Source organism: Scomber japonicus, chromosome 3 (assembly GCF_027409825.1).
Source record: "Scomber japonicus isolate fScoJap1 chromosome 3, fScoJap1.pri, whole genome shotgun sequence".
In the NCBI taxonomy this organism is placed as follows: domain Eukaryota; kingdom Metazoa; phylum Chordata; class Actinopteri; order Scombriformes; family Scombridae; genus Scomber; species Scomber japonicus.
Window position 1 is genome coordinate 18,753,893 of NC_070580.1, and position 10,573 is coordinate 18,764,465.

Sequence of the window (10,573 nt, forward strand, 5' to 3'; positions counted from 1 at the left end):
TTTTATGTTTATTTTATCAATAAAAAATACCAAAATGATGTTGAATGAATTTTACTGAGTCTAAACATAGTAATCATTCTTGGCTAAAAGAGTAAAATGTATGTAGAGTTATTTTAAAGTTTACTCTTATTACCTCATCCCTTCTCAAACAGCTGTCAGATGTTGACTGTTGCATGTCCAAACAGTGTGTGTTTACATTTGTGCTGCAGCTGATTGACTGGTATGTTGACAGATTTGGGTGGGAATTACAGCCTGCACCATCTGAATGACTTTATGTGACATTGCTGACATCTGGTGGTTTAGTTGATCAGCAGCAGGTCTGGGATCAGTACAGTGATGAGTAATGTGTTTTGGTCTAATGTCTAAAATTGGAGTGTTAACTTAATGTGATTGTCAGCCTTCTGATAATAAATGTCAAAATGTGTTGCTGTCCCTCAGCCCATCATCTGCTCCAGCTCTTCTGCCAGCAGTAATGCTCTGACTTCAGAGTTTATTGAATAACATTGTCCATTTTATGTAGAAGACACTATCTTGTGCTCCTAACACAGACCAGGCCTTCTCCAGGTTAGTCTGCTTTTGACAACCTCCAGACCTTGGTTTCATTTTAGGCTTGACACACTAGAGCACTAGAAATACTTAAGACTTTACTTAGACAGAAGATTGTCAAACATGTCATTAAGAAACAAAAAAATTAAAATTGGATCTATTAACATGATTACGATTTTTATGTTGTTGCTGGTCAAGGAATAGTAAAGTATTTTACTATTTTACACACTGTTTGGTAGTTCAATTTCATTTGTATTGTCATTTAATGTACAACATGACATTATAATAATTATCATTATTATTATTATGTATTTTATATGATGTTGTAGATTAAGGATTTAAACTCTGTCAAATGCATGTAATGACTGAAAGGACACTATTTCCCCCTGAAATGTAGCATGGGTATAAAGTTATAAAAAATAAAATAAAAATTGAAATATAATTGAAATACTCATTAAAAATACAGGTACCTCACAACTATAATTACTGTAAGTTCAGTTCTTGATCTACTTTCCACTGTTGTTTAACAGGCATGATTGCTGTGATTCATGCAGCTTGTTATTCAGCTACTGTGTGTGCTGCATTTCTGGATGGAAGATATGAAACTAAAACAAACTCCCATCATCACATTTAAATTGGACTATAAATAGGTGGCCCACTTTAGATTTTCAGATTCATGCATCATATGACTGCCTAATGAGATCTGCTGTGCCAAACACAGCCATGTTCACTATAGCGCATTCATTACATCACTAAAGAACTATTTCTGGTTAATGTTTGACAGTGTGATTCCTCCTCAGTTCTTCCTCAAGGCTGCTGGTTTTATGACGGAGCCAGAGGATTGACACTGTGACTTATCTAAGTTCATTTATGAGGTTTCAAGAAATTTCAAGAAATACTGACAGAGAGTCTTTAGTTTTAGACAACATTGATGCAATTTGTTTCATCCCTGTTTACCTTTTTTTTCTTCAGTAGTGACCAGAAGAAGAAGAAGAGGGCATCACGGGAGACACTTCAAAATATTTATGCTGTATAGAGATTAAACTATTTTTATTGTTTTTTTTAGAAAAACAATAAAAAAACAAACAAACAATTACAACCTACCATTACTACCACTATGTAAACTGGAATATGACGCCAAAGTGCTGAGATGGCACACAAGTTCCCATTTATAGCCCTGGTTAAGGTGATTTCCTCCCTATCGGTTAACCTTTGCTCAGGTGGGATGTCTCACACCCTTAACTGAGTTGGCTCAACATCCCACTGATCACTTTGCTACTGACAGTGGACTTCGTCCTTCTCCTTCATGAGGAAGTGTTGGGCGTTATATACTGAGGTACGGGATTAAAAATATGAGTTGAATTAATACTGGAGGGTAAATAATACATAAAGAAACCAAACAAACAAACATCAAAGGTAAGAGATCGAAAGTCTCCACATGAACTGGATATGTTTCTTATTATTATATTTTAAATAATGCGTATGGAAGAGTTGTTGAGTGAATAGATATCATTCAAGACAATTGTAATTAAAACTACATAAACATAACCATAACCTGAGGATTCTAGGTTAGTGAACTTTTTAAAAATCAATCCTCAAAACTTATTCTACAGCAAAGTTTTTCTCTAGTAAAGTAAGTTGCTTATCTATTGTACCGTTTTTTTCATTGTACTCTTTATGAAGTCCTGTGTTCTGTGTTTTCATTTCTGTCTGTACTGTTTTTACCTTACCTTCTCTTATTATTCCTGTTATTGTTGTTTTATCATGACTGTATTTAATGTTGTTCTGTAAAGCACTTTGTAACTATGTTTTGAAAAGTGCTGTACAAATAACATTACTATAATTATTATTATTACTATTATTATAATCTTTAAAGTCACCTGTTTATGATACAGTTATAATTCAGAGACTGAAGACTGAGGACTTGTTAGCTTTACACTGTCAAATGTTCTTTACCATTCATACTCTATATGTACCATATAAATCATCTACGTTTGTTTTATGGTGTTCTCCCAGATCATTTACCACTGTTTATATGTGATTGTAATATATGACAAACCTGCATAATAATATGATATAAATATAAATATGTAAACTCTCAGAATGTCCCAACAAGACTATAAAGATGGTTATGAGGTTGATAACAGTGCTGTATTAGTAGGTGACTATAAATTCCTGATGATTATCAAGACCTATTTATGTACTTACTGCTAATAACCAAGCACTCATTTCACACCAAGAAGTTGTGTTAAATTCAACATCAGGTTTTGTTTTGTGTTGTTTTTTAATTTGATGAAGACTGATGGCATGACAACCCCTTCAAAATGAATGATTTATGATTCATGATTCATGATTTTCCATTGCAGGCTGCTGAGTCAGTTCACTGACATAGCACACCCATGATGCATATAAATTATATCATACATGATATTGCAGGTTTATCAGTTCAGTTCTGAAGATGCCCAGGAGCAACAGTCCCTTTTTCAATGACACCAGCAGCTACGCAGAATCGATCCAGTCCAAGTATGTATTTCACACTTTTATGTGGTCGATTTATCAGCTGATTGTTTAATTCACTTTATTCATCACCAGATTATCAGTATTGTAAATTGCTTGCATTTGTTTTGCCAGTGGATATTCCATGTTTGATGAGGCGTCCTCGCAGTTGTCGAGTATGTCGAGGCCCAGCGCAAAGTCAATATACAGTAAGTTAAAACTGCTGTGCTCTACAACACTCCTTCAGTTTAATTTTATGAATAACACAGAGCTCTGCTTCATGTGCCAACAGTGCAAAGGCAGGACTATTCAGTATCAGTAAACAAGATGCTCAACAAGCGTCGGTTCAGAGTGGAGGTATCATAACATAATCCATACAAATGTGACTCATTCTGAGTCATGCCGTGTTTAATGTTGTGTGGTATCACCTTTGTCTGCTACAGCACTTATTCACTTGTGATCTGGATGGGAAGGAGATTAGATGTGTAGCTGACTGTGTGGAGCGGCTGAAGCTGCTGGATGAAATGGGTCGTGTGTGGGGTCAGAACATGCTGATGGAGGTGCGCGGTGCCACCTTGCTGCTCACAGACACTGATACCAAGGTAACCCTGATGACAGACTGAAGAAAAAATCTGATGAGAACAATCTGTTACATCTATACAAGACATGAAGGGTCACTGAATCATCATGAGTTTTAAAATGATGTGAATCATATGCCATGGAGTGTTAGATACTGCTTTCCGTCACCACCATCATCAAAAAAGTACATTTGATACAGGGGGTCATGATTTGCTTATAGAAAGTTGGATTGGGGTCTCTGGCACAGACTACTTCAAGTCTTACTTTACAGGTGTTAGACTACATTGTCTATCTTGGGGAATTCTACTCAGAAAGAGTCAATATTTCTCGTGGTGTGCGCCAAGGTTCAGTCCTGGGCCCCATTCTTTGTTGATGACACTCTATATCTGCCCTTCATCTGATAATATGATCCCTGTCATCAATCTTGTCAATTGCATTTCAGATATTAGTAAATGGCTGGTCCTTTATTGTAAAATCAGAAAACAAGGGTAATCTGTTTTTAAAGTTCCTTTTTCTTGCAACTCTCATTTTGTGTGTATTTTTCATCTCTTTGGAATCACACTGTATTGCATCTTTTTATGTGAAATGTGCTATACATATATAAATAGTTTTATCATAATTGTTGTTATTCATAAGGGAGTACCTTTTGGAACAACTGTGTTATTTACCCAGGAGAGTTCAGGACAAGAGGCACTGAAGCTGTTCTTGAATCATCTTGTGACACTTTATGTTGGTTTCTTCAATTATTTTTCACCCATTTTTCACACAGATGTTGATCACCATCTTGATTTTGTGTTTCTTTCAGGAGGAGCTGGATTCCATTGCTCTCAGTGACATCCAGGAGGTAAAGGCTTTGCTGGACGCTGCAGTGTTTAACTCATTGCTCACACTGTTAGTCCAGCCCAGGGAAAGAAAACCCACACGCGTCTTCATGTTCCAGTGTGAGGATGTTGGGGTGAGAACAAAAACTATGCAAGCAGCATTTGTTATGAATGAAAAGTGACCAAACTGAGTGAGTTAATATCTTGTTATGTACAGGCGGACTTTGTTCAGAGGGAACTCTCACAAGTGTTGTCTCATAGACGAGAGGATGCAAGCAGCAGGTAAGAACCTACAGTTCAATCACTGAGCACACTTTGAAGCGTTGTTGATTTTGACAGCCTACACTACTTTATTGAAACAGTAATGCAGGACTAGAGGGCATGAAAAACCATCATAAGGCTGCAACTCCTGAACCCAGAACAGTGCCTCTGTGGACTTCACCTGACTATGGTGAGACTGTGGCAAGTCATATACAACTGCTGCATTGAATATGAATGATGGTATGATGGTCTCTTTTCAATCTGGTTTTGGTTGCACTTGTAGAAGAGACTGATGTCCTCGAGCCTGAATTGGCTGTACCTCCAGACGAGGAGGAGGAGGAAGAGGAAGAGGAAGAGGCCCCTCCATCAAGACTGGGGGTATCAACACCGTCGCCCTTCACCACTGCACCACCAGAACGCCCATACACAGAGCTGGACAGAAATGTGGTTAGTGTCTGTTTTATAACATTTCATAAATGCAGTGGGTGAAGATTTCTGTGTTAATATGGAAATGATCTTCTGTCTTTCTTTACAGGATATCTTGAATCATATTGTAACTGACGTTGAAATCTTCATGGGACAAGTAGCTGCAGTAGCAGCAAAAAATACAAAGAAAAAGAAGAAAAAGAAGAAAGGAAAAGGTAGTCAAATGCAGACAATGTGGACAGATATAGAACTGTCTTAATTACTGTATTCAATTATGACATCTTAAACATGTGTGCCTTTTTGATTTTCTAGCTATGGATGGCATGCCGCCTGCAGGAGAATTTGCAGCATGCCTCCATAAGATCAAAAGTGGTTTCAACCTTCTGGTATGTGTCCTTAATATTATTATTCATATAATACGATTGCCTACATACACTGTTATGTACAGTACATGTAACAGATTTGTTGCTGTGTATTATGTATGAAAACATATTTGTTCTGACAGGGGGAGCTCAATGGAAAGATCAATAATCCCAGTGTCCCTGAACTTGTCCACTCCTTTTTCTCCACGTTATCATTCGTAAGTTACTACATCTCCTACAGTTTTTGTTTTTTTAAGAAATATGTATTATATATATGTATTTTTAGAACCGATAATTATTTACTCTAATTAGTTCAAAATCATAAATCTTCATATTAAAAACTCCACCAGTCAGTTTGAAAGAATGCATTACCATAATCTGGCAGTCTATGTTTTTAAATGAAGGTTTTTGTGTGATTTAGTCCAGTTTAATCAATATACACTATTCTTTACTAGTTGATTGTTGTTGTAGTGTTGTGTAATTATTGTATATAAAAAAAGTAAAAAAAGAAATTTTTGCTTCAGAATCAATTAATCTTGTGTGATATAAATGTTGTAAAATTAGCTGTTTATGAATAAATATTGGATCATTTCATCCAAATTGTTGTGTCTACTGAACATCCTCTGAGTGGAACTTCTTTCAGCAAATCTGCAGCCCTGCACTGCACTAAAATCAAATTTCCACACAAACTACTGCACTTCTTTTTTGTTAACAAAGCAATTGTAATTTTATTTACCAGGTGGTATCTCACAGCCCTGATGATCTGCCACAGACCATTGTGGCGCCGCTGCTGACGCCTCAGTGTATCCGCCTGCTGAGTGAAGAGGCCTCTACTGAGGAGGACAATCTGTGGCAGTCTCTGGGAGATGCCTGGAACATCCCCAGGTGGGAAACCAGGCAGTGCTGAACCAAATGTGCTGTTGTGTTTATTATCTGCACAATAACAACAGCTAAGCCTCATCTCATTACACCTCTGTTTGACTTTGACTTTAAAATGTGAAATATATTGTGTCATATTACAAAATAATGCAGGACAGAACAAATCTTAACTTAACTAGTAGAGGTCCAGTCTTTGCAGTCAACATGCTCTCACATCTTTGATTGAATCCGTCCATATTTATGTTGGCTGCACATTGATATAAAATGTCCAATAGTCACTGTAACCAGTGGTGATAAATCATATGGATGTTTCCAGCACTGGAATATAAGCTTCTTGACTACAGTCAAACCTGCTTTAGAATGAAAGCTTTAGAGTCACCAATGAGAAAATGTAGAGAAACTGGCCCACCTTCACCCAAAATGCACACACTCCTGAGCAAAGAGCCAGAAGGAGCAATCAGGGTTGTGTAATAATCCCATCTGATGTCTTGTCCTGAGAGTCAATTAAGCCCTATGCAAACATTTTATAAGAATAAACTGTATGGTATTTGGATTATTTAATTACCAGACATTAACATTAATTTTGACATTGCTTATGACTAGTACCAAATGGCCAGAGGATGATGAGGACATCCCAACCTACACTCTGGAGTTTTCTGATGGCTGGCAGCCTCCTGAGCTAAGGGCAGCACCCGCACCCAGAGAACCTGTGAGAAGACAGGAAGTTCAGAAACCTACAACCAGTCAGGTAAACATGCAGTAGGAGACCAGTGCAGATGGGCAGGTTGTCTGTTGGTATAATGACTACCCACAGACTAAATAAACATATGGATAAGACCATTTACTTTCTCTGTGTAGACTCCTGCCAAGAGGGCAACAACGCCTCCATCTCAAACAGCACTGTACGCACGACCACACAAGCCACGGAATGAGCCAAAACTGCGTCATGTGAAGGTTACTAATGACTTCATCTCACGAAACCACAGAGAGCTCACCGTCAGAAAAGGAGACATAGTTGTGGTGAGTATGAACGATGCAAATCACCTACCCCTCTTCTGTCCACCTTTGATTCAACTATTTTACAGTTGTCACAATTCACATAGAAAGTTCCACAATTCTTGAAAGCTAAGGCTATTCTGTGCTTTGTCTATCTGTAGCTGCTGGACACATCGAAGCAGTGGTGGAAAGTGAGGAACAGCGGAGGAGAGGAAGGCTATGTACCCAATAACGTCTTGGATGTGGATGGCAAACAACCTGATGAGGTGGTTACCACTCAGTAAACTATGGAAAGCCTTAAAAACTGAAGTCGGAAAGAGTTGATAATCATAGATTACACTTTTTCTCAAGCATGTAGGGCAATGGAGAGAATGCAATTACTTCACTAAACTCAGCACTTGTCACACTTTATGCTTTTGTGTAATTATATGTCACTCCTCAGATATTTTGACCTTTTTTGATATTTACCAGAGAAGATTGGAGCAGAAAAAATGCTACTTCAGCACAAAATAAATAAATAAAAGATCAATGGAATATGACATAGAATGATCACAAATTGTAAAATGTGACTCCCTTGTTTGGAGGTTTCATTGAAACTTAATTTTCAAACCGAATGAAAACTGTGAAACTTTATTTTGGTATAATATGCTGTCTAATTTTCATTCTTCAATTCAAAAAGTCATCACCACTCCATCATCACTCCACTTTCTTAGGAAGTTGAAGGAACTCCTGTCCTGACCAGGAGGTCCAAGTCTGCAGATGTGAAAGCCTGGCTCGAAGACAAGGGCTTCAGTAAAATGTAAGTACACACAGATGTTATAATACTATTAAACTTGTGTAGATTATTAAATTCAATCAGCTAAACTTGTCAATCAATCAATCAATCTTCTGTCCAGCCTTATTCTCCTGAATATCCTTTCTTTCTCTCCAGTGATCAAATGAGACTATATATGAGTGCAGATTCTTAAGAATTATATGACTGTTATTAAGAGCAGAATCACATACAGTATAAATTCTCTCTAACTATATTTGCACAAAACCAACATAACACCCTTGCCATTTATTAAAACATGCAGTAAATTGTTGCTTCATGCTGTAAATGATGAACTACACAGCTGGACCTGATCTTTAAATCCATCTTTAGACCACAAAAACACTGAACTAAATGGAGCAGCTCCTGATCACACATCCCTATTATAACATCATGCTCTTTAGCTCATCTAATGCTTTTGATTCTGCAACACTGAGAATGTGGAACATGTGTTACTTTCATCTACACTGCACAACACACCGCACACTGTGTGTTAATAATTGTGTATGTGTATTGCGAGTTATATGCATCCTACTTTGTATCAGCAGTGTTTAACATTTTAATACGTGTGCAGCATTGTGGTTGAATTAAATGTGCCTCAGTAGTTATTTTGGAAAACTGCCACCTCAAAATGAACACGTTCAAATCAAAGTGACACTTTTCCTACTACAGACAGCCCCTTTATTGAGGAAGACTCTTTCTCTTGCAGCACTGTTCGCTGTCTGGGCATGCTGAGTGGATCTATGCTCCTAGGGATGTCCAGAGAGGAACTGAAGCAAGTGTGTCCAGAGGAAGGAGGGCGAGTCTTCTACCAATTACAAGCGGTCAAGTCTGCCTTGGCTGTAAGTGACAGATCTCTCTCTGGTCCGTCTGGAGCTTTATTATTATAACACTGATAAATGCTGGCATAAACACAAACCCTCTTCTTCCTGTTTTGTGTTACTGCAGCTTGCCAATTAAGTGGGACCAACAATACAGGAAGAGGACATCAAATACAAAGGAGAAGAAGAAATCATCAAGTGTTCAGATACTATAAGCTTGAGCTGAGAAATGAAGAGATTAGGTTTACATTTTGTCACATTAACCATAAATATGCTACATATTGTATCAAAAAAGATTAATTTTGAATTGTTAGTCGGGAGTTATTCAGAATAGTTTAATGTCAACCTACAATCAAAATCAGTGGGCACATTAAATATAAATGGTGTGGGGGAAAAGCCTAATCTATTGTATAACCTGTAAATAAAAATTATATTTGACACAACACAAGGGTTCAGTGAATAAACATGCTTTATTTAATCGTTCAGACATTACACATGGTCTTTAACGGAGGCATCTGAATCTGTAAAACACTGGCAATCCATTTCAGGCAAGCAAATGGCTACAGATCAATGGACACAAAGTTAGGCAAAATTAAAAAATACAATGTCAAAAAGTGACAAGATTGTGTAAAAACAAAGATACTTTATGAGAACGATAACAGTTGAAAACAAAAATATCTCAAGTGTGAACAGAGTGTTAATACAAAGAAATATGTATCTGCGAATAACATGTATATTTGAATAATTTGTGTATATTTGTGTTGGCATACAAGAAAACTGACCAGCATCTTAAACGTTTTGCTTTTGTTGTTATTTAACTTGTGGGTAACTTCGTGCATCACGTTGCTGTTGAGAACAACGTAGAGCTGCAACAGCAACGTGACTGTAATGGAGATCAGTATGTGTGAGGTAGGGTGCACCGCTGCGTCGTGAGTGCACAGACAATATGAAACCATGAACAAGGACACAGTGAAAACATACCGGGACTCAACGGACACATTGCTCACCCTCCCAACTTCTGAATCAGGACTTTTTCCCAGAACGCCCTCACTAAATTGTAAAGTAGTCAATGAGATAGTTGAAAAAAAACTAAAACTGGGAAAGCTCAACAGAATAAAGTATGAAGACTGAGCTTTGTGCTTTGAAAAATGTGTAACGTAAAATGTGCGATATATGTTTTAACAGAATATGGGTTGAAATTGAGTTTTTAAACGATCAAACCAGAAAAAGCCAACTCTATACAATACATGTTCCTTTTTTTTAGCCATGCTTGCAGCATGGTTCCAGGCCTGTCGGTCCACTTTGGTCTACACTGAAATATCTCAACAACAAATGGATGGATTAAAATGAATTCTGAACATTCATGGTCCCTAAAGGATGAATCTCACTTTGATAATCTTTCACCTTCTGAGTATTGTGTCTTTTTTTTGTGAAATATCTCAAAACTATTGGATGGATTGCCATAAACCTTTGTACAGACATTCATGTCCCTCTGATAATGTATGTTAGCCAGTGATCAATTTACTTTCATATAGTGCCACCAGCAGGTCAAAGTCTAAATTGGTCCAATGGTGA

General features: G+C 37.3%; 1 protein-coding gene across 1 annotated transcript; it reads left to right on the forward strand.

Moving 5' to 3' along the window:
- The first annotated feature begins 1,954 nt into the window (after window positions 1–1,954).
- eps8l3a (EPS8-like 3a) lies at window positions 1,955–9,170 on the forward strand. The gene is made up of 19 exons (XM_053316288.1): window positions 1,955–1,962; window positions 2,983–3,069; window positions 3,178–3,251; window positions 3,335–3,399; window positions 3,486–3,644; window positions 4,427–4,576; window positions 4,660–4,724; window positions 4,805–4,893; window positions 4,990–5,150; window positions 5,239–5,344; window positions 5,442–5,515; window positions 5,635–5,709; window positions 6,231–6,376; window positions 6,974–7,118; window positions 7,229–7,390; window positions 7,528–7,632; window positions 8,080–8,165; window positions 8,887–9,019; window positions 9,126–9,170. Exons 2-19 carry the CDS (start codon window positions 3,005–3,007, stop codon window positions 9,135–9,137), a joined length of 1,872 nt encoding a protein of 623 aa, XP_053172263.1. The 5' UTR covers window positions 1,955–1,962; window positions 2,983–3,004; the 3' UTR covers window positions 9,138–9,170.
- Window positions 9,171–10,573: the final 1,403 nt, after the last annotated feature.

Coding starts and splice junctions, on each gene's coding strand:
- eps8l3a (XM_053316288.1), top strand. CDS start 3,005: ATGCCCAGGAGCAACAGTCCCTTTTTCAATGACACCAGCAGCTACGCA. Junction 4,725..4,804: donor CGAGAGGATGCAAGCAGCAG/GTAAGAACCTAC, acceptor TTATTGAAACAG/TAATGCAGGACTAGAGGGCA. Junction 7,391..7,527: donor GAAAAGGAGACATAGTTGTG/GTGAGTATGAAC, acceptor GTCTATCTGTAG/CTGCTGGACACATCGAAGCA.